At 35.5% G+C, this 21,844-nt stretch overlaps 4 protein-coding genes and 1 pseudogene across 6 annotated transcripts; 4 read left to right on the top strand and 1 right to left on the bottom strand.

The window, feature by feature from the left end:
* The first annotated feature begins 514 nt into the window (after positions 1–514).
* On the top strand, positions 515–7,482 carry LOC104095112 (polynucleotide 3'-phosphatase ZDP). Of its 2 annotated transcripts, none has more exons than XM_070181458.1 (12): positions 515–931; positions 1,779–1,838; positions 2,233–2,295; positions 2,381–2,425; positions 3,272–3,343; positions 3,966–4,022; positions 4,617–4,693; positions 5,679–5,760; positions 5,910–6,026; positions 6,626–6,747; positions 6,849–6,918; positions 7,259–7,482. In XM_070181458.1, the coding sequence occupies exons 1-12, from the start codon at positions 617–619 to the stop codon at positions 7,304–7,306; spliced, it is 1,128 nt and encodes a 375-aa protein (XP_070037559.1). In that variant the 5' UTR covers positions 515–616; the 3' UTR covers positions 7,307–7,482. The 2 variants fall into 2 exon arrangements, with proteins under 2 accessions (XP_070037559.1, XP_070037560.1); XM_070181459.1 differs by having other exon boundaries at positions 516–931; positions 2,384–2,425.
* LOC117276495 (U6atac minor spliceosomal RNA) lies at positions 2,958–3,050 on the top strand (annotated as a pseudogene).
* Positions 7,483–7,985: 503 nt separating the features above from the next.
* LOC104095109 (uncharacterized) lies at positions 7,986–10,004 on the bottom strand. The gene has a single exon (XM_009601157.4). It carries the CDS (start codon positions 9,943–9,945, stop codon positions 8,179–8,181), a length of 1,767 nt encoding a protein of 588 aa, XP_009599452.1. The 5' UTR covers positions 9,946–10,004; the 3' UTR covers positions 7,986–8,178.
* A 2,401-nt stretch (positions 10,005–12,405) lies between these two features.
* Positions 12,406–17,887, top strand: LOC104095108 (uncharacterized). 2 transcript variants are annotated; one of them, XM_009601156.4, is made up of 8 exons: positions 12,406–12,935; positions 13,584–13,718; positions 13,853–14,032; positions 14,266–14,327; positions 14,467–14,624; positions 16,483–16,631; positions 16,928–17,071; positions 17,375–17,740. In XM_009601156.4, exons 1-8 carry the CDS (start codon positions 12,582–12,584, stop codon positions 17,396–17,398), a joined length of 1,206 nt encoding a protein of 401 aa, XP_009599451.1. In that variant the 5' UTR covers positions 12,406–12,581; the 3' UTR covers positions 17,399–17,740. The 2 variants fall into 2 exon arrangements, with proteins under 2 accessions (XP_009599451.1, XP_009599450.1); XM_009601155.4 differs by having other exon boundaries at positions 12,408–12,935; positions 17,512–17,887.
* Positions 17,888–18,744: 857 nt separating this feature from the next.
* On the top strand, positions 18,745–20,905 carry LOC104095111 (peptide-N4-(N-acetyl-beta-glucosaminyl)asparagine amidase A). Its single transcript, XM_009601158.4, has one exon. The coding sequence runs from the start codon at positions 19,020–19,022 to the stop codon at positions 20,787–20,789; it is 1,770 nt and encodes a 589-aa protein (XP_009599453.1). The 5' UTR covers positions 18,745–19,019; the 3' UTR covers positions 20,790–20,905.
* The last annotated feature ends 939 nt before the right edge of the window (positions 20,906–21,844 follow it).

Consider the following 21,844-nt stretch of genomic DNA (forward strand, 5'->3'; position numbering starts at 1 on the left):
TTATAAATATATTATATTATAGATGTTCATTTACTCCGTTGTAAATAAGTTTCCTGAAGAAGTTTATCCATACGAGACTCCGCCGTAAATATGTTTATCTATTTAGTACTCTATTGGAAATAAGTCTCCTGAAGAAGCTTATCATTTTGGTACTCCATTATGGATAAACATAACCCCGATAGAAGATTATCTATATCTGGTATAATAGCAGCTTACACAGCAGCTTGCAGTAACAGCTTACAAGCAGCTTGCAGTAGCAGTCCTTTCTTCTATAAATAGAGGAATTTTCAGTTCATTATATATAACAGTTTGAATTTTGAATAATATATCAGTTTCTCTCTATACTTATTTTTACTTTATAATTTTTATTTTATAACAAGAACCAAAATATTGAGAATGGGCACGATGAATCATTTTGCAGAGTTTTGGACATTTTCCAATCTAATAACTATTCTTACAAATAAGAAAAGAAACTCATAAAAAAACAATAGGAGTACAAATTAAAACAAACAACAAAACAAAAACGTCTCCCTATACCAAAATGTCTCTTATGAGAAGTTGGGAATAATTCAATGGCGGGAAAAGGAATCCCTAGAATATGTACTCCTAAGTCCTAATGCTAAGCATAAGCATCCCCAGCTTCTTCAAAATTCCTTTCAGACCCAAAAACAATTCAAACCCTAAATTTCTTCTGCTCTTCGTTTCTCCAATGGCTTCTTCCACCAAAGTCACAGTGGAGTACGCGAAATCAGGTCGGTCCTCATGCAAAAAATGCGACAACAAAATTCCCTTGAAATCAGTGAGGCTGGGTTTAGTGACGAAACACGCTCAAGGTTTTGAGCAGACGAAGTGGCATCACATTGATTGTTTTCCGTTCAATTCTGATTCCGTTTCCTCTGCGGAAGACATCACTGGATTTTCATCACTCCAGGTATAATTTAAAATTATTTCATGCCCTGTCTTGCTGTTTTAAGCACTTTATGCATGCGGAGTTTCTACTGGATTCTGTATTTGAAATATATTCTCACGAAAAAAGAAAGATTTTTTTTTCTCTTACAGCTTGTTTGGAGGGTTGTTACCTATTGTATTGTATAATATTGTTACTTTAAATACGATGCTTGTTATGATTGTTACTTAAATTTTATTGTATCGTATCGTTAAATCCGTTGTTACGTAACGACGAAATGTGTCACTTTATGTAACGTCCGATTTGGTGCGGTCGCGTCGTTACCTTGTGTTTTTCTCTCAATCTCCCCCTTCATTATTATTAAATAATTTTATTTTATCATTTACCCTACCTTTTTATATACCGTATCATAATTTTTTTTAATAATATTGCAGGTTTATTATTCATATTGCTAGTGTGTGATATCATAAAACGACGGCAAACGACACAATCTATCCAAACATTGTATTCATCAAACGATACAGTACAATACAATACAATACAATACGATACATTATGAAATGATACGTAACAACCATCCAAACAATCTGTTAGTTGTATGTATGGGTGAACATGTGCCAAACTGCCTTCAGCTAGAGCTTCGAATATAAATTTTTCAAAATTATGTCTTTGTAGTAGGCAAAGTGATTGTCAGAAACTTGTGGATGTGGTGGCATTCCGCACCACCTGACTTAGTACGCCTATGTTTCCGCTTTTTCTTGCCATCTCGATAAACAATAGCGCATTGGTTTTATTTGACAAATATCAGGTTTCTCGTTAAGATGATAGTATTCATCGTTGTAGCTAAGTTTGTCTATCTGATTTCATGCAGAGCAAAGACAAAGAAGCTTTGGAGAAATTGATTAACAAAGAGCTTCCAGCTTTGCAGAAGGTGCGGTCTCATTTAGTGTTTACATTCTGTTAGGCAATTTCAGTGTGTGTATAAAATGCTTGTTATGGTAACATGTAAAGTGAAATAACTCAAATAGCAGCTTACTCTTTCCGAATTTGGATAGGCTGAAATTTTCTCCCCTATAATTCCCACCATTTAGAATCTGAAGAAGATGAGTTTGGCTAATTTGTGCTTCAAATCCTTTTCTGGTTTTCTTTGTTTGAGGGATGTTTCAACTTAGGTTATACAAGATATGAGTTCCCAACTCTTTTCGCCTTTTATTTTACTTCCTGAAGTTTGAAGCTTTGCCACTTCTTAAAGCTGAGGTACCTAGTCGAGTAAGTCAGTTTGTAGAAACTTCTGTCACGCTAACAATGAAGGAATTAATTCACAGGTTTCTGATGCAGACACAGATGGGATTGACAGAAAACAAAAGGAAACTTCTGCACAGGTGAAGGTAAGTGCTAGTGAATCTGGTGTTGCCTGCTTCTTACTTATTTATTCTCACTCATTTCCTGCTTCTGGTTTGTAAAATAATTGAGAAGGAAGAATCAGAGCATGAAGAAAGCAAGCAAAAGCGACTAAAGGTAAATATTGCAGTTTCCACTTGAAATATCCCATAGATGCTTTTCTAGATTAAAAGGAAACTAGTAACTAGAGACCCCCAAGGCTTCAGTTTAGTGGTAAGAGCGTAACAAGTGATGTGTAGGTTAGGCGCACATCATGGGTTCGAACCCTACCATATATAAAAGCCTGGTATTAAGGTGATAACGGTAAAGGGGCGGTCACATTATCTACCGAGTTTCAAGCCGTGTGCCATTGGCCCCCGGGATTTCTCGGTTATCAAAAAAAATTAGAAGGCAACTAGAAGCCACAACTTGTATCATTTTTATTTCACAACTTGTTTGGTGAAACTAAAGCTTCATGATCTATGGCATGTCAGCAGGATAATGGGAAAGATGGAAGAGTAATCAGGAAACATATACATTCTTTGGTCTTTCTAGACTATGTTGGCACTTGTCAGGGCAAACATTAACATGCATGTCGAAATCATCTAGCTGGTCCAGAATGCAAATACTTTTTGTGGTGCTCTACTAATGCTGACAGCTAAATTTGTCTGTATTCGTAGAAAGGAGAGATGGTTGGCATCTTCCCTAACAAGGATAGGGAAGCCTTTGGGCTTTACCTGACAACAAAAATTGTCTACTTTTCACTCTCGGTATCCAGCATTGAAATTGGCCTTAAAATAAGCTTTATCCCTCCAATTAACCATGAATGAATATGGAAATAATGGTTGACTTCATTGATTAGTTTTCCCAGTTACATGAAGTAGTATGTTTCATGTTCTTGCAGCATTTCTCTGTGTTTCTCTCCTTATCTTTTTAGTTAAACTAACTTCCTAAGCATGTCTTGCATGGCAAAATCTCTTTTAGCTGTCTGCGACTGATGAGGGAGCTGAGTTGGAGATAGCCTTCTCTACTAAGGATGTGAAGACCACTTATAAGGTAAAATATCTTGGATATGAGAAAAATCAGTAAGCCCCCTGTCCCCACATCACAGAGAAGTAAAAAGTGAATAGAAATTTTTGTAGGTGTTTAGACATAAACAATGTGAGATCTGAAAAAAAGTAGTTTTTAAAGTTAAGTTGAGAGGTAAGTTTTTAAAGTTCACTTGAAAAAATATTGCAGCTTTGTGAGAGGTAAAACCCACTATTTCAAATTTGAAACTCATCTTCATTTTTTTTTTTTTTGAAACTTATCTTCAAAAATTTCAATTAACTGTATAACCAAACAATGTTTTGAAGACGAGTTTAAAAAAAAAAAGGAAAAAAATTGTATGAACAAAAGGGGTTAGTTTGTACCCATTAGTGTCTTTTTCCTTATAGTTTTTGATTTGTCGTAGAATAACATTTCACGTGCAATGTTTTAACAAGTTGCTGCTTTTACATTTAGCTATTAGCTAACTGAGTGACCCCCTTGCCCCCTCTTTTCGAGGATATGAAAACAGAATGATCTGTTTAGCTTCTGAGCCACCTACTATTCCTTGTTACAGTTTTATATTGTCTTAGAATAGGCCATGGATTAGATGTTTGGCAGAAGTGTTTTAATGAGCTATTTCTTAATCCAGGATGCCAAATTACCACCAAAATGGAGGGCACTTCAAACTATTATATATCTTGAGAAGGTTAGTTCTATTGAGGTTATGCTTGATTCTTTGACTATCATGTTGACGCTCATGTTCTATGAGGTTTTTGGTTGAATACATGAACTCATGAAGATAGCATTCTTCTGTTAGTGGTAGTGGGGCGGGCGTGCTGTTACATAGGTATTTTAGACTATTTCTCCGTAGGATGCTTTTGTGTTTCTTTAAGCATGTTGATAGCACCCTAACTAAAAAGGAGAAAATATAGGTCCTAGTATGTAGATCAATTCTTTCTGATGTTGGACATCAGATAGCTGCAACTTCTCCCTCTCATCATTCTCATTCTACAATTTTAAAATTTTCCTTCTCCATTTGATGTGACATTTTTTTGACATATTGCTCCACTTTTTTCAGGTCCAAATATTATTTTACCAGTTTTCTCAGTGTTCATATTATGACTCTTTCATGCTTAATATTTGTGCTATTCTAAATAGTATAACCTATAATGGGATGGAGGAGTATGAGATGCAGAGCCAGATGCACGCATAGCATGCGGGCTTTTATTCTGACACTGGCTTGGCATGTGATCTCAATGATCTGACTTTTTCCCTTATGTCCTTTTTTTGGGGTTTGTAGGATGACGTGCTTCATGCTTCACATAAAATTGCCGCCTTTGATTTTGATGGCTGCCTTGCCAAAACATCTGTGAAAAGGTATGGCTTCTTCTTGTGTTTTATATTATCTAAAACTCTTCTCAGGATGAGAGATTTTATGACACATGGATTGACGTAATGATAGTTATTGCAAAACTACATGCTGTGTGATTGAAGCTTAAAGTAACTCTAGGATGGAAAGATTCAAACACGGCATTTGATAGAAACGAATTGTCATTTTTCTGATAAGTCAAAAACATTTGTTAATTGCCCCACAATACTTCCTGCATTACAATCATGAATATTATAGACGTCCAAGAAATTGCATCCAACTATCTTTGCACAGAGATATCAACTTTCCCCCCAAAATAACAAAATGTGAGAAGCGAGGTTGAGATAGTTTGGATATGTTAAGAGGAGATGCCCATATGCCCCAGTAAGAAGGTGTGAAGGTGTGAGATGTTGGCCATGGTAGGGGTAAGGTTGCATACACATTACCCTCCCCAAACTCTATGTTGCAAATAACGATCCCCTAGCCTCCGAAAAGGACACCACCTTCTTCGCTTAACCAGATGTTACTTCCTCGTACACCCAAAAGGCTTCACCAATGGAGAAGTAACTATTGCAGGCATCTTTAAGTTTTAGTTTTTAATTGCCTATGTATTAGCGGATAGCAAACCAAAATTCTCACGTAGGGGTATTGATTTTTGAAAATTTGTAACTTCAAGATGTACCTTTCCCTTCTATTGACATCAAATAAGCTAGTCTACCTTTACATCATATAGAGTCTGGTGACGTTTTCAAAATAAGAAGTTATTTAGAGTCTGGTGAATACTAAGCATAGCAATCCCCCCCCCCCCCCCCCCCCACACACACACACACACACACACACACTCTCCTCCTTTCTCTCCCTCCCTCCCTCCCTCCCCTGTGTGTTAAATTTGTTTTGGATGAACTAGATATATCGATGTTATAAATATATTGGAATTCGTCAAGTACTTTTACAGCCAAATTTTTCATGTTGGTGAGAGTTCCGTTTTCTTAGAGTTGGTGCAGATGCTTGGTCTCTGATGCATCCATCAATCCCAGAGAAGTTGCAGAGCTTGTACAATGATGGCTATAAGCTGGTAAATATCATTTTCTAGTAAAATCTCTTAATAACATGTTTAATTCATATGTTCCAGTATATAAAGTCACTAGGGGGAGTTGAAGTATGCGCGACAAGTTCATTGTGTTCTCTGCTGGTTAGCCATCTAATTTTAATTAACACAAGCAGGTAATATTTACCAATGAGTCCAACATTGAGCGGTGGAAGAACAGTAGGCAGGCAGCTGTGGACTCGAAGATTGGACGACTTGAACAATTTATCAAACTTGCTGGTGTTCCATTTCAGGTGGTTTAATCTGTTTGTGCGTGTCTCAATTTTGGATCCAGCTAGTGTTTTTTCTTAGATGTTTCAAAGGTTATATCTCTTTCAGAAGGTGCTCAATGTAGCTGATAATTTGCTTATAAATGCCTGTGTGATTTTCCCCAGCCCCTCCCCCAATCAGAGGAATGGAAAATGGGGAAGTAAAAGAAGTCTCTCTCATTTAAAATTACTATTTTTCACGATAATGCTTCTGGGAATTGGTTTGATGGACCCTAGTTACACAAATCAATGTATATCTTTAGTAGTTCATTCCATTTCTGCACTTATCTCTTCCTTGTTTCTGATGCCTCCTTTTTGCTTTCATTATATAAGTGTAACTTTTTCACAGGCTCACTGAAGTAGGATCTCTTTATAGCTTTTATAGGTTGTTGGTGATGGGTTGTGGTTTTTGTGTGTATGTTTGTGGTTTTTTTTTTGGGTGTGTGTGGGGGGGGGGGGGGGGGGTTAATGAAAGTAGATCTCTTCATAGCTTTGGAAATAACGAAAGTAGCAGAGAGAAAATAATCAACTTCATTTCTCTGTATGTATATTCTAATGCTTTTTTCATAGCTCTGTTAATGCAGGTTTTCATCGCTTGTGGCTTGAGTAATAGTAAGCCAGAAGATCCCTTTCGCAAACCTAAAATAGGGATGTGGAATATTATGAAAAAGCAGTTCAATTTTGGAATTTCCATTGAGATGGATAAGTTATATCCTCTTCCTTGTTCAATAGCCCAATTATAAAATTAAGTTGTTTTGTTTCTAGTGCTTGTCAAAGCTAATGGAACTTTGCTTATTGTCATTCTAGATGTTTTTATGTTGGTGATGCTGCTGGCAGACAAGGCGATCATAGTGATGTTGACATTAGATTTGCACAGGTACCTGACTAATCCGCTACATGGCTTACATTAGATGCTGATTGTTGTTGCATGCTTGTTTTCAATTTTGCTTTATGCAAACTTGAGTTACCTCCCTGCCTAACTGATTGATTCGCTGATGTGCATGATTCTTGATTACATATGGTTCAGAAGCTCTCTTCAAAATGCTAACCATATCACAAACGTTTTTGCAATAATAATCAGTTGCATAGTTGATTTTTCTTCTAAAAGGCAAAAATATTTTTCTTCCCATTCCCCAAAATGGCACACCATAAGTCCACAGGTTCACATCTTCAGTACATGCAAGGTATAATATGGGGTTCCACTGTTGTGTTTGCAGGCCATTGGACTAAAATTTTATGTTCCAGAGGAATTCTTTGGAAAGTAGTTTACTTGCGAAGGAGCCCTTTTTTGTGTAACATCCACTATAGTAGAAAAAGACTATCTGAGCTCAGGTAGGAGAGCATGCGTAAAACTCCTTCCCTACAAAGGGGGGTTGCATTGTGTAAATAATACTTGGTTAGATACCTTTGATTGCTTTGCAGAAGATTTTTCTTATTTAAATTATCTTCCATTTTTATTTTCTGCAATTATTCTTCAAGATTCAAGAATCAAGTCTATGAAGAGATGCATTGCTTAGAAATAGGTTATCTAATTTCTTAATACAAAACTGACGAATGGGTTAAAAGTTTTGAATTTTTCTGGTTGGCGATGGGACGTTGATGCAAAAAAAAAAAAAATCTCGACATGGGCAGAAAGGAGTAGTTTGGCGGAGGGCGTTTAGATCAGTTGGTAGTGCAATTTCTTTTAAATTACCTTTTGACTAGTGATTTCATTAACCTTTTGATACAAATATTTATAAACCCAGTGTTGTTTAGCTTATAGAAAAGCTAGGACCACTGTTTATACCTCAAGTCAAAATGGGGATAATCGTGTTTGAAACAAGTTTAGTTTTAAAGTGGTTTTAGAAGCTCCAAATTTCTGCTTCGGCAGTAATTGATAAGCGAAATGCCTTCGTGCCTGTATTCTATGAAGACACATAAAGATGATGCCTGAACAAGCTGAACTTCCGATCAAAACTTCGTATCAATATACTCTCACAGCAAGAATAATCTTTGTGAGATTGAAGAGTCAGCTTTTTGCCTCAAATGCAATTATACAAAAAAATAACCTAGCTCCGACTAACAATACATTCTTTTCTGCGTATGATATCCAATGTAACACAAGAGTACTTCTGTATTGCAAAAGCTGGTAACTACCTCATTTCTTCTGACCAATCTCGCCTTCTATTATTGCATGTCTGGTCAACACAATTTCCTTTACCAGATTCTTATAAGTGAATGGTCTAACTGCAGCTCGCAAGAACAATTCAGGAGGAGTTTTTCCTTTCTTAAGTTTCCTTCTAAAAGGACCAAATCCAAGATTCTCCCACTCCTGTGGGCTAACTTTGGCTCTAACACCTCTCATAGCTAATTCATCTCCATTTCTCTTTGCTTCTTCTTCCTTCTCTTCCATTGCCCTTATATTCTTTTCATAAAATTTCGTAGATGTCTCCATATATTTCTTGGCAAACTTCTCCATAGCTTCGTTACTACCCAATGCCTTCTTAAATTCTTCATCCCAGAATGTAGCATCCTCTTCCTGACTTGAATCCTCATCCTCCTTGATACCCGGCTCATCATCATCACTTCCTCTTGCATCCAGATCCACATCATACTGACCCTCATCTTCATCGCCATCTTCACCATCTTCATCGTCCTCAATCCAGTCCACTATCTCGGTCTCCCCCTTGTTATTACTACCATAATCATCATCATCATCCGGTGCATCACATCCCATTTCCATTTCCTCCAATTTCGCCTTCCACTCTTTCGTATAAGGATGCAACAACATCACAGGATGATTGTTCAACAAGAACCCCAAACACTTGGACTTCTTTTCATCATTCAATTTCTCATACGCTTTTACCACATCATCCACAAATGCCTTAGGATTCACTCTCACAATCTTACACAACCCGCCAAAATAAGTACATAACTCCACCCTCCCATTATCGTCCTCCAATTCAAACAAAAAATCCTGCTCACTTTCTGGATCAAGCAACGGCGCTAATGCCTTAAAAAAGTCATCTTGAGGCTCAAATCTACACTGATACACAGGCCTCTGTACATATACAATATCAGGTCTCATCCATGCTGCACATTGTGTGATCAATGACCTCGCCATATTCCCGAGCCGTCCCATCAAATTCCATTTATCCAACCTCTGATTCCCAGCTTCAACTGCAACTTCAGACACCAAAGTCCATTGTTGCCAAGGCAAATCCGATATCCTCCACTTAGGATGCCTTACAAACACCCAAAAGTACCTAAAGCCCACATTTTTATCCATTGCGTCCAATCTATTCTGAAATTCCTGAGCCATTTCATGTTGCTCTATCTTTTCCCACTCTTCTTGGTCTTTAACTTCACCAATCATGGATACACATTCGTCCGAGAATCGCCCTCGAATAGGCTCCCCTAAAACAACTCCACGCCAAGAATATGGGCCAAATTGACCATATTTATACCAATCAAACGGGTTTTTGAGATTTGGGTCATCTTTTTCCATGAACCTAACCATTCTATCATAGCCTAAACCAATCATTTGAAGCTCTTCTTCGGAGAAATTATCAGGGTAGTTTCCGTGAGGGTTCTTAAGCCTGTAAAAAAGGCTTTCTGCTAATTTCTTGCTTTTCCGGCGAGCATTTCTCTTAGCTTGTCGCCGGAACTCAGCGCTTCCCTCGATGCGACCTGTTGATGGGCCACCAGGTTTTCCTTTGCTTCGGCCGGCAAACGATCGGATGTCCCTCCGGCCACTGTCATTTCGCCGAGATTGAATAGAGAGAGGCTTTGGAGTTCTGAAGGTGGATGGAAATTGAGGTAGTGTTCTGCGAAGAGGGTTGAAGAAATGGGCGAGAGATGGTGATTGAAATGTTACGAGGGTAGGGTTTAGGGTTTTAGCTACGGACAAGTTCTGATTCTGCATTTTTTCGCAGCAACAGGGGCAAAGGAGCGAGCTGTGTTGGGTATTTAACCAGAGAAGATAACAAATGAAAAAGAAAGATAGTAAATTACAACTTGTAGAGATTTTTTCTCCAAACTAATTAAGTAGATTAACTTAATCAGAAGCATAATGAAGTGGTTAACTATTTTCTTCCTTGGATGAAGCGCTAAAATGAGGATAGTTTTGTAGCACGTTCCAAATACTTTTCAATTTTATGTTAAATCTCTCGAGACATTTTTATTTTATGTAAGAAATTTGAAACTAAAATGCAAGTATCACATTTTCTTCTATTTAAATACTCCTAATAAAAGATTATTAACCATTTCCTCAATGTTAGATTTTCATTTTTCTATTAACTAGCTTTAGGGTATATAAGTGAGTGTTAAAGTTTAAAAATTTATATAAATATTATTTTCTCTATTTCAATTTACATAACACATTTTTCTTATTAAAAAAAATAAATAAATATATATATATATATATATATATATATATATATATATATATATATATATATATATATATATATAGTTGACGGAAACAATATATACATAGTAATTAATATTAATCAAAGATCCAATGTTATTATTTTTAGTCCTCTTGTATTTAGAAAAATATAGATCAACTTGCAACTTTGAATAATTTTAATACAGAGTTTTAATTTTGTGAGTTAAAATTTTTCTTTTATATTTTTTTTAGGACAAATACCAATAAAATTTGGTGCCTTCAACTTTTAGAAAATACAATTCTACCAATCAAAACTTAATTAACTTTGCTAATAAACTTTGTGACTTTATTGATTACTGCAACTTTTTGTACTAATAATCCGTAATTGTAACATCTGCCAATTGATGAGATTTCTGACATTGACCAATTATTTATTTGGTTGGGAGTTACGTTTTTGTTGTTAAACTAAATGTTTCATAACACTAATAATTCATCATCTTTCTATCTATTTAAAGGCTCTTGAGTCTTGATTACTAATAAATTTCCCATGTCTTAAATTATTTATCGTATTTATCTTTTACACGTCTTTAAAGAAAATATTAATTAGAATGAATTTTTGACTATTTACCTTTATTTCGGTCCTTAATATAATCTCTCTTCATTGAACATTTACTTTATTTATGTGTCATTTACATCTTCAAGAATAATTACTACTAAGGATAAAATGAAAAAAATAATTAATTTTATCTTAAGCTTCTAAAATGATAAATAATTGAAACATCTATTTTTAGACATTATGATAAATAATTTGAGACAGAGGGAGTAGAAATTAATACTTCATATTAATTGTATATTGGCTTATTTTAACTCTAATTCCGTGTCTAACTTTACTTTTAGAATAATCAATAGTACTGGATCAAAAATAAAATAAAATGGAAGAACCAATATAGTATTTCTTTTCTTCATTTTTTGACTTTAATGTCTTGAATACAAATATAATATTTAGTGGTTAGATATTAAAATATTGAAAATTTGAATTCCTAAAACGTAGTTTAACGTCAAAATTAGTTGTTATATTTGGTCCTAAATATTAGGATTTTGAATTATAAAAGGAATATTTTTGTTGATTTAAATGTCCTAAATATTGAGATTTCCTACTATAATAAATAAAGTGTAGTTGATTTCAAAATACTAAATATTAGGAAATTAATAAAATGACTATTTTATCCAGTGTGAATTCTATTTTTTAAGGGTAAAAATGACGAACAACATTTCGCTAAGGGCCTTTGTGCTTTTAATATAGTATAAATATAGATACCATAACAATGACTTCAAACTTGAGAAAGTGTTATTCTAAGGAAGAAACTTGAGAGTACTATAATCCTTACGAGCTATCTTTGGAATTCTTACATTATTTTGTTGACATAGCCTAGAGATCACTGGACTAGAATATCATTTCTTATCAAATTTTTTTATTTACAATACGTAAAGAAGGATGTCGTATGAAATAGGGGCGGCGATTTTTTTTTATAGAGAAATATATATTTTTAGCTGCTCCTAAAATAATAGTCGATTAAATATATATTTTTTGTATATACATATTTTATATATTTTTTAATTAGTGAATAAAATTAATTTTGACCGACCCACTAATTTTTATATTTTGCGCAAAAATTACTACTTGTTTTTTAATCAAAGTTGGTTTCTTTTCACACAAACATTATATGTTTAAATGGTATTCCTACCAGGAAAGGAGGGAAAAGAAAAGAAAAATTTAATATAATCTTTTAATATTTCATTTCTATACTCATTATCCTACAAGTAATAATACCAGTATTATTTAAGATCAAATAATATCTTAGTTGATTATTTATGTCAATAAAATTTCCTAAATTCTTAACTGTAACTTTAACTAATTTTCTCAATATGTAAAAGTTCACTTTAAAAGTTTAAGAAAGTGATGTCCTAATTTATATTAAAAAATTAAATACATTAGAACTCCGTTTTATCAGAATCAAGTGCGAATTTCCTTCACCTCTATGAAATATTTTAATTCCCTTCCCTTAATTTACAGACAAGAAAAGTATAAACAAAGATGAAGTGTACAATTATATTCCGGGATTTGACAAATTTCCGATGATCTTATTCTAATCTTCTCCATCTGACCCGTAATGGCCCGACGAAATCATACGACGGAGCTAGGATGTATAGCCTGCGAAGATTTGACGGAGCTCGGCGCCGGCAAAGAAGGTTGGCTTGTAAACAACCCTAATCTCCTCACCGCTCTCGACACTCACTCTCTCGCGTTAGCCAACCGCTCGATTGTTCTCATTCTTCATTGGTCCGAAGGATCCGATCCGGTAAGTAACCGGGTGAAGATCGTGCCCGAACTTTCTCCAATCGAGGCTGAGTATATATCGGCGATCGCGTGGTTAGTCTTTGATGATATCAAAGTTCTTGCTTTGGGCACTTCTCGTGGTTATTTGTTGACTTACTCTCTCCGTGGTGATCTCATTCACAAACAGGTACCGATTTTTCCAAGTTCATAGTTTGCCAAAGCAGCATAATTATTACTGTGCTCTTTATCAATATAACAATAACAAATAGTAAAAATAATAGTGATAATATAAATGTATGCTTTGAATTTGATTTGGGACTGATTGTTGTGTGAAGAAGCTATTTGAGGGGAAACAATTATGGTTGTCTAACATAACAATAACAATAAAAAGATTTTGATTTGGGTGTGCGTTGATAGCGTTGATGGCTTATGAAGGGGAAAGGAAATGGACATTGAACAGGCTGTAATATTTGTTTTTTCGGAGAACGTTTGTTCTACAATAGTGTTCCTTTTAGTAATGGGACAAAATGTCAAAGAAAGAGCTAAACAAGCACTAGATAAGCAAGTTGGTGCTTCCTGAATGGATTAAGAAGTTGTTGCACATGCTGTATCCTTCATTCGATTGAACTTGCTATGTCTTCCTCTTTCTGCTATAAGAAGAACTGATAGGGAATAAAGAAAGGAAAGACTCAATCTTTATTCTTCAGCAATGCATTTGAGTTGTCTTCCTTGACAATGTGTACTTTTGTTCGACATTATTTGTTGTTTGATTTCTAGTGTCCTTTCGCTGTGCCATAAGATAATTAGCAAACTGACAAGAACTTTTGTGTGGCAGATAGTAAGCCCTGGGAAGATTCTCAGATTGAGAGTCCGTGGAACCAAGAGAGATTTGACCCAAGATGCATCATCAGAAGAGGTCTGTGTTGTTATGTCAGGTGTTATTGCTCGGTTTGATGGATCTGACTTTCAGGTACTCCGATATTCTCGCAGTGATAGGAAACACTAGTTTTTTTAATTTATCAAGTATAATATGAGAACATCTATTTTTCAGAAGTTTAGGATCTCTATGCCACACTGCTAATTCATGTTGGCAATAAAATGCAGAATATGCTTCAGAGGTGGTTTCGGGAAAGACACTCCCAGTTCTGGGATGAAAGAGATTCCGAAAATTCGATAGATACTTTTGGTAGGCTTCCATACCAGTTATGGAATGTAAGTAAGTATGGTCCTTGTGTTGACGCTGCCATCACTGGTCTGATGCCCCCTCCTCTGCTGGAAATCCAGGTAATATTTGATTTCTAACTGTATCAAATCAGTACTTTCTTTTCTTCCTTTTATACAAGGCATACGTTTTTACTGGGATTTGTTGTTTTCTCAACCCCTTCACCTAAAGTTCCACACTCACCAAAAATGAATTTTTACTGCCCAAATGAGATGCTATTTTTTGTCCTATGACTTTCGGAAATTTTCTGAAGTTATTCTGGTATTTGAATTCAGCTGCCTTTGTTGTTGGGCAGTCAAGTCAGCGTTATTATTGCGCAATCACTATTGGAGATGACGCTGTGATTTCTGCTTATCGGTTAGTCTGCAGCATATTGTATTCAGTACAGTTTATGGTTCTTTTCAAGATCACATTTAAATTTTCAATCTAGAAAGCTGTTCTCACTCCCATTTCTTACTTTATTTTACTAAATTGAGTTTCTCTTCACACTTTCAAGACTTTCTGTAGACCGAAGCCGATCAATAGTAGGGGCTATTCTCTCAAAGGTTGTGCCTGCAACTTTTTCGACAATAACTTCTATCTCAAAAATGTTATGGAGAAGTGATCCAACTCCCGCAAAAAGACCAGAACCAAAGCCTCAGCCTTTTGCTCGAGGTAGATGGTATTTCTTCATCTGTTGAAAGAATTTTTTATTCTGTTCTCTCTATGTAGTTAATCGTTATATCTGTAGAGGTTGTTCATGTATCACTGCTTTTACATGTCAAATGCTAAATTATTTTTCTCCTTCCAGGCATCCTGCCATCTCTCCTTTGCTTCTTTGAACTTTCATCTATAGATCAAGACTGAAAGAAGGTGTTCTTTTCTACAAGCTTATCTTCGAGTTAGAAAGTAGTTTGTAAGCCACTGGGCAGTAATTGACATTTGCCAGTGTCAAGGTATTGTTGCCAAAAGTTAGTTATAAAGTCTGTAGGAGTTTTTAGGTGGAGGCTTGTTTGGGATAATTAAGATTTAAGTGATCAATTCTTTCTCTATGTATAAAGTTAGCTCTATGTATTTCTTTCTTGTACCTTCTCCCCTCCCGTCTCCCTCCCTGTTTATTCTAGGTAACTATAACTTTCATTATCTCATACAATATATTCGTGTATTTTAGATGTATAGGCGATCGTTACAAAGTTTCAACGTCCTCTCTCTTTTTTTTTGAATAAGTTTCAACCTGTTTTTAACTACTGTAACTAGTTGGAGAAAAAGTTAAAATGGGCTCGGCAGTTGGCACTTTAATGCAAGTTGGAGAAAATTTATGAGGAAAATAGTATGATAGAATTTATTTATCAGTACAATGCAACAGTGATTTTTGTATATGGATCATTTTTGTGCAGACTCTCTAGTCGCTCTTGTAATACCAGGGTTGCATTTGGTGTTGCTCGGATCCTTCAAAACCCTTGCTACACCTGTGTCGTATCCAACACGACTTGGGTATGGGTATTTGGTCAACCTAGCTTGGGTGTTTTGACTACACCTACGGCCTAGAAGTGTAGGTTGATTGGTATTAGTTTGAAATTTGGTTTATTTCATGTATATATTCACATAAAGTACTAGAACACTTTGCTACTATACGAGATAACTCATGAATAAATTATTAAGTGTTTAGAATGAATTTAATTATACTAGCTTCGATTTACTAACTTCAACTAATTGTCAAAATATATATGTACTCATATATGTCATAATATACATTATTGGTTGTATCTTAACACCCGTACCGTACCCGTACTCCAATCCATATCCCCCAATCCTTAGATTTAGGTGATGACGAATCTGACTTCTAGATCCGCGCTCGTGTTGGGTGCCCACACTGGTATCCGAACACCATAGGTTGCAGTAAATCAAATTTTGTGGTGTATAGGCTATTGCAAGTAGAAGGAGACACTCTATGCGTCGCTAGGTGGAGAAAAAAGTTTTAGTATAATGGTGTACCATATGTTGTATTGCCCTTTGTACATGACAGCTCCTTTTTTCAAGAAAAACCTGTTCAATTATCTCTCGTTATCTTTCTAGACTTGGAGAAAACATGATCAATATTGATTGGACCAAACCATGGTAATTTTGATTATGTTTGCTCTAGGCTTTGGGTAATTTACTTCCCAACTTTGTGCTGACTGTCAGTCAGCAAGCTGAACCTGGCAATGCAGGATGGTAAAATAAACACTATAGTTTCTAGGTAAGCCGTAAAACTCAAATAGTAACCCTGGCATATTGCTTTCCAATTGAGGTTTTATATGTGAAATGGAGAAGGCTAAAGTTATCTTCTGGGTGATTCTTCTATTCCTCCTTAGTTTTTCAGTTGAAGTCCTAGGTTCTCAATAATTCATGTGATAATATAAATTTTAGCTGTTCTTTTTCGCTTCCATGTTTTACGTAATTGTACTTCAGATTTTGTCATATACTCGAGTATCTATTTTGGATGTCAATATAGCTGACATAATGTCATTGTAAATTTGCTATTTTTTGGCAGCTTCTCCTTTGACTTGCTTTAAGGATCACCCTAGAAAGGGCGAGAAGCTGACATTATCACCTAGTGGTACTTTGGCTGCAATAACTGATTCTCTTGGTCGTATCTTACTCTTAGACACTCAGGCCCTTGTGGTGGTCCGTCTGTGGAAGGTTCGTTCTATGCTCCTATTTGTAATTGTAATGTGGTTTATCCAATTTATGAATAGTTATATAAGTGATCATTAGACGGCGAAGAAAATATACTTGTGTAATTCCGGTAGAATAATGTTTGATTATTAGTTCACTGAATCAACTTTTTATATAAGAACTGAATCTCAATGTTGACTGGAAAATTGGATTTAACAAATGATTTTGAGTAGTTCAGTTGAAATACTCCATAGCAAACTAGCCCCAAGTATCTTTCCAGGTTTATCGCCTGATATAATGATGAACATATTGGTTTGCAGGGTTACCGTGATGCAAGTTGTCTATTTGTCGAGATGCTTGCCAGTAAGGATGTTGAAACATCTAGATCTGCTTACGGTGAACACGTGAAGAGTGATTATTGCCTCTGTCTAGCGATTCATGCACCGCGTAAAGGGATTGTTGAGGTAGTTTGCTACACTCTCTGCTGTATCACTCTTCTCATTCATCTCAGCTCCATTTTTAAGTATATACTTCAGACTCATTGAAAGTAACTCAATACAGCCACGGCTACCAAGGATTATTAGAGTTAACCACAAACACATGTCTGATTTGTTGTTTGCTTGTGAAAACTGTATCTGATGAAAAATTGTTCGAGTAAATTTGCTGAGCAGTAATTTTTCTTGATAATACTGTATTCGAAAATGAAGATTGAGACCCTTTCTATCTAAATGAATGGTTATGTTAGTGTATTTGTCTTATAATTGTAGAAAGATCTGAAAAAGGACAGTTAGAGTCCATGCTGGAAAGAGCACTTCCAAGGATGAGATGGGAACTCTAGCTGATTGTATATCTGGAGATGCATTGGGGATTATGCTTGTTTTGACGCTTGAGTTTATTATTGCAGATATGGCAGATGAGAACTGGTCCGCGTCTTCTAACTATTTCATGTGCCAAAGGTAGCAAGATTTTGCAGCCTACATACAGATTTGCCTCATCAGAAGTATCTGTGTCTTCTTATGTACCTTTGGAACTTTTCTTTTTGAATGGAGACTCCGGTCAACTCTTCGTTTTGAACCGATCTCTTAGTTGACATTATATAATAAATTCAAAACAATACGAGAAATTACAGATAAGTGCCCGGGCGCTGCCTGTACAGAATGTAAATTTCATTTGTTTGTTGCTTTTTACGAACTCCCTCAAACTTCCAAAGAATTTCTTTTCATTTTGGGATAGAGGTGGCCTGGATAACAAGGGAAGTATCACCCTCATTATTTGCATCATTGTATGTCTGTATTGCGCCAACCCTTAGTAGTGTATTATGCAGGAAATAAAAGGGATGCATTAAAATTTGCCATTCCTCGCCATCCCCTTATTTTCTGAGTGATTGTTCACCTTCATCGGAATCGCTGATCTTTTACCAGAAAGTTTCTATTTTTGTTTTACTATCTCGTGAAGGATTAATCAAGATTTCCCTGGTGGATTCCAATGTTTAAGGTTGCTGTAGCTCATTTAAGTGTAGCTTGGCATGTTTGTGGTGAATGGGTGACGAAATGAAAGAAATGAAGGAATATACGAGGATTCTGTGCCTTAGATGTGGAACCATTAGCTGAAAAAATGAAGGTACCAATGCAATTGCCACAGATGACATAATACTAATCGACGTATCAAAGACTACATGTGATGGTTTTAATTAGTCGTTTCGTGATCGTATATGACAATTTCAATATGGAAACATTATGAGATATTTTTTCACTATTCCCTAGTTAATATTGTAGCGTTATCATTTTTCTTTATATTAAAAGTTGCTTAATTAATACTAGAATTTAAACTTTAATGTGATGTTATCTGGTTCACGTTAACCTCTTAAACTGTCAGTTTTAATTATTTATTCTACCTCATTTATATAGTGCAAATATGTGAATATATTAATCTTGATACCGAAATATATTGGATAAACATAAAAGATAATAAGGCTAACGTACAGCTGTTGAAATATTGTGTACTCTATTAAACATGTTTTAGGTCCGTCAAATTCCAACTGACATTTGATATATCAAGTTTGAGGAGAATTCAAATCCTCACGGTTGGATCTTTCATGACTGTCTGGTTTCATGCTAGTTATTGTCATACTATTTCAAGATTCGTTTTAATTGCTTTACCTTTTGGGATCTTCACGACTCATATCATTATCTGATTTCATGCAATTTATTCTCATATTTCGGGATTCATTTTGATTGCTTTACTTATTTGGGTGGCGGTGATAAATAAATATATGCTAGAATGAAGTCATCCATTTTGGTGAAATTCTAAGCAGTTGTAAAGAACAAGGAAAACTAGGAAACAATTTCACTCTCCATAGGACATTGTTTGATGTTTCTTGCTCCAAATATCCATTAACAAGGCTAACAATTCATGGCTCTCTCTTTCTTCTCTCTCTTCTTCTTTTTCACTTGTTTCTCAGTACTCCAACTATCACACTTTTCCATAGCAAGACTTCATAATGCAGCTCTCTCTAGATCACAACTCACTGCTCAACTAGACTCTTTATCCAAGAATGACACTCCTACGACTTATTTTGAAGTCACTAAGCCTATAAATTTACCTAAAACCAAACCTTGCTCGTACTTACTCCTCAAACATGACTTTGGTTACACATATGGGAAACCACCGGTACTAGCAAATTACACACCACCTTCAAATTGTCCATCTCAGAATTTTTCCAAGATTGTGCTAGAATGGAGAGCAACGAGTAAAGGAAGGCAATTTGATCGCATTTTTGGTCTTTGGCTTGGTGGGGTTGAGATTTTCAGGAGTTGTACTGCTGAGCCAAGGCCTAATGGGATTGTTTGGACTGTCAAGAAAGACATTACTAGGTATTGTTCTTTGCTCATGACAAATCAAACTCTTGCTGTTTATATAGGGAACATTGTTGATACTACATATACTGGAGTGTATCATGTGAAAATATTTGTCCATTTCTATCCTGCTGATAAAGAACTGACTTTGGATAAGTCGTTTAATAAGGGATTTGATTCTGGGGCTGATTTGGTCATACCCATTTCGAGAAATCTGCCATTAAATGACGGTCTGTGGTTTGAGATTGAGAATTCTACTGATGTACAGTCAAAGGAGTTCAAAATCCCACAGAATGCATACAGGGCAGTATTGGAAATTTACGTGTCATTCCATGAGAATGATGAATTCTGGTATGGAAATTTGCCAAATGATTATATTACTGCGAATAATCGTACTGATATGCAGGGGAATGGTGCTTTTAGGGAAGTAATAGTAAGTTTAGATGATGTTGTAGTTGGTGCAGTTTGGCCTTTTACTGTGGTATATACTGGTGGTATTAATCCTCTATTGTGGAGACCAATTAGTGGAATTGGTTCATTTAATCTTCCTTCCTATGATATTGAAGTTACCCCTTTATTAGGAAAGATTTTAGATGGAAGTATCCATAAGATTTCATTCAGTGTCACAAATGCTTTGAATGTATGGTATATTGATGCAAATTTGCATCTTTGGTTGGATAAAAAGAGTGTAAAAACACAAGGGAAGTTGTTGGAGTATAGTAATTTGCCTCTTTCCTTTTCTTTGGCAAGCAATTTTAAAGGACTTGATGGATCCTTTGTAACGAATGCACGTAGGTCGATTTCGTTGAATGGTTGGGTAAAATCATCTTATGGAAAAATTACTACAAGGTCATCGCAAGATTTGAGTTATAGTAACAAAATTGTGATGGGAAATGAAGCGAACTTGCAAATTGTGGATCAAACTATTGATTTTAATGACAATGTTTATGCCAAGACGCCGTCTTTTTCTGGTCATGTTCTTGAATCCTTTAAAAAGTTTCAGTTTCACTTGTACTCTGATGGTGTTGAGATAGGAGATAAAAGCTATGCTTCTATTTCAAATGTGAGTTTGATATTTGATGAGAAGAGGTTGAAGGGTTTCAAGAATGGAACCTCAACTAGCTCTATTCAAAATGTGCAAAAAGCACAAGGATATATGTTTTTAAAGGACCAGTCTATAGTAAATGGAGTTGGAAGTACCCAACAAACATATAAATACGATGAAAATTCAGGCTGCTATTTCAGGAACATAAGCAGCTCAAATTACACTGTGATTTTTGATAAGGTGAGTAATAGTTGCAGCAAAACTACTCAGTCTCAGTGGTGATATAAGAGAAAGCTTCAAATAATTGAACAGCCTTGGCATATAAATTTGGAGTCAAATTCAACTGCTTTAACTTCTAATCTTGCCAATGATGATATTTAGCTGCTAGATTGATATTTGAAAGACTTTTTACATGTTGTTTTGCTAGCAATTTTTGTCTCTGAAATTTCACTTGGCCTCTTTAATTATATATCTTCCATTTGGATCTCTTCCTTCACACATAGCAATTAGAAATGCCTACAATGGATAACCAATGAGTTTAAAAATGGATAACTGATGAATAACCAATATGTTTAATTTTTACATTTGCAAAGATTCAAATTGGAGGTTCCTCAAGTTTGGAAGACTAGGAATTCTTTCAAAAAATGATCATATTCAAGAAATCATGAATATTATGGATATCCATATTATCCACGGTTAACTTATTTTTATTCATATTAAATATGGGTCGGGTCGGCTAAATTATCCGTTGTTAAATCCATTTTTACTTGCGCCATATTCGACCCAACCCGCATATTTGCCACCTCACAATCCTTATAGATTTGCAAAAATTCTACGGGTGAATAATACAAGGGAGACATTTGTTTCTCTCTTTTCTTTTTCTCGATAGGCCACGGTTCTTGTTAGTATTTGTTTTAACAAAAATGTTAATTTCCCCAAATCCTTCATTTCTCTTCTAGCAAAGCAATGTATTGTTAGTTTGACGTACAACAATCATTTACTTTGATTTTTTTCCTGTCGAATTCAATTTAATGGTGGCCTCTGTGGAAAACTTTTCTTTATTGATAAAAAAGTCTTTGAGAAACATTGAAACAAAAATTGGTTTGAACTCTCCAAAATTTTTGAGCAAAGACCATTTGAATTCAAGTTTAGAAAGAGTCTGGAGTTTTCTTTGTAATACATCATCGACTACAAAGGCTCTAATTATTTAACGGTGTCAAAATGACATATGGTATTGCAAGTAAGGCTGGCAAGTGGGCCGGTCCAGGCCCGGGACCGGTCCGGGACCGCGGGCCAAACGGCTAAACGGGCCAGGACCGTTTGGTCCGGTTTTAGCG

This window comes from Nicotiana tomentosiformis, chromosome 7 (genome assembly GCF_000390325.3).
Source record: "Nicotiana tomentosiformis chromosome 7, ASM39032v3, whole genome shotgun sequence".
NCBI lineage: Eukaryota > Viridiplantae > Streptophyta > Magnoliopsida > Solanales > Solanaceae > Nicotiana > Nicotiana tomentosiformis.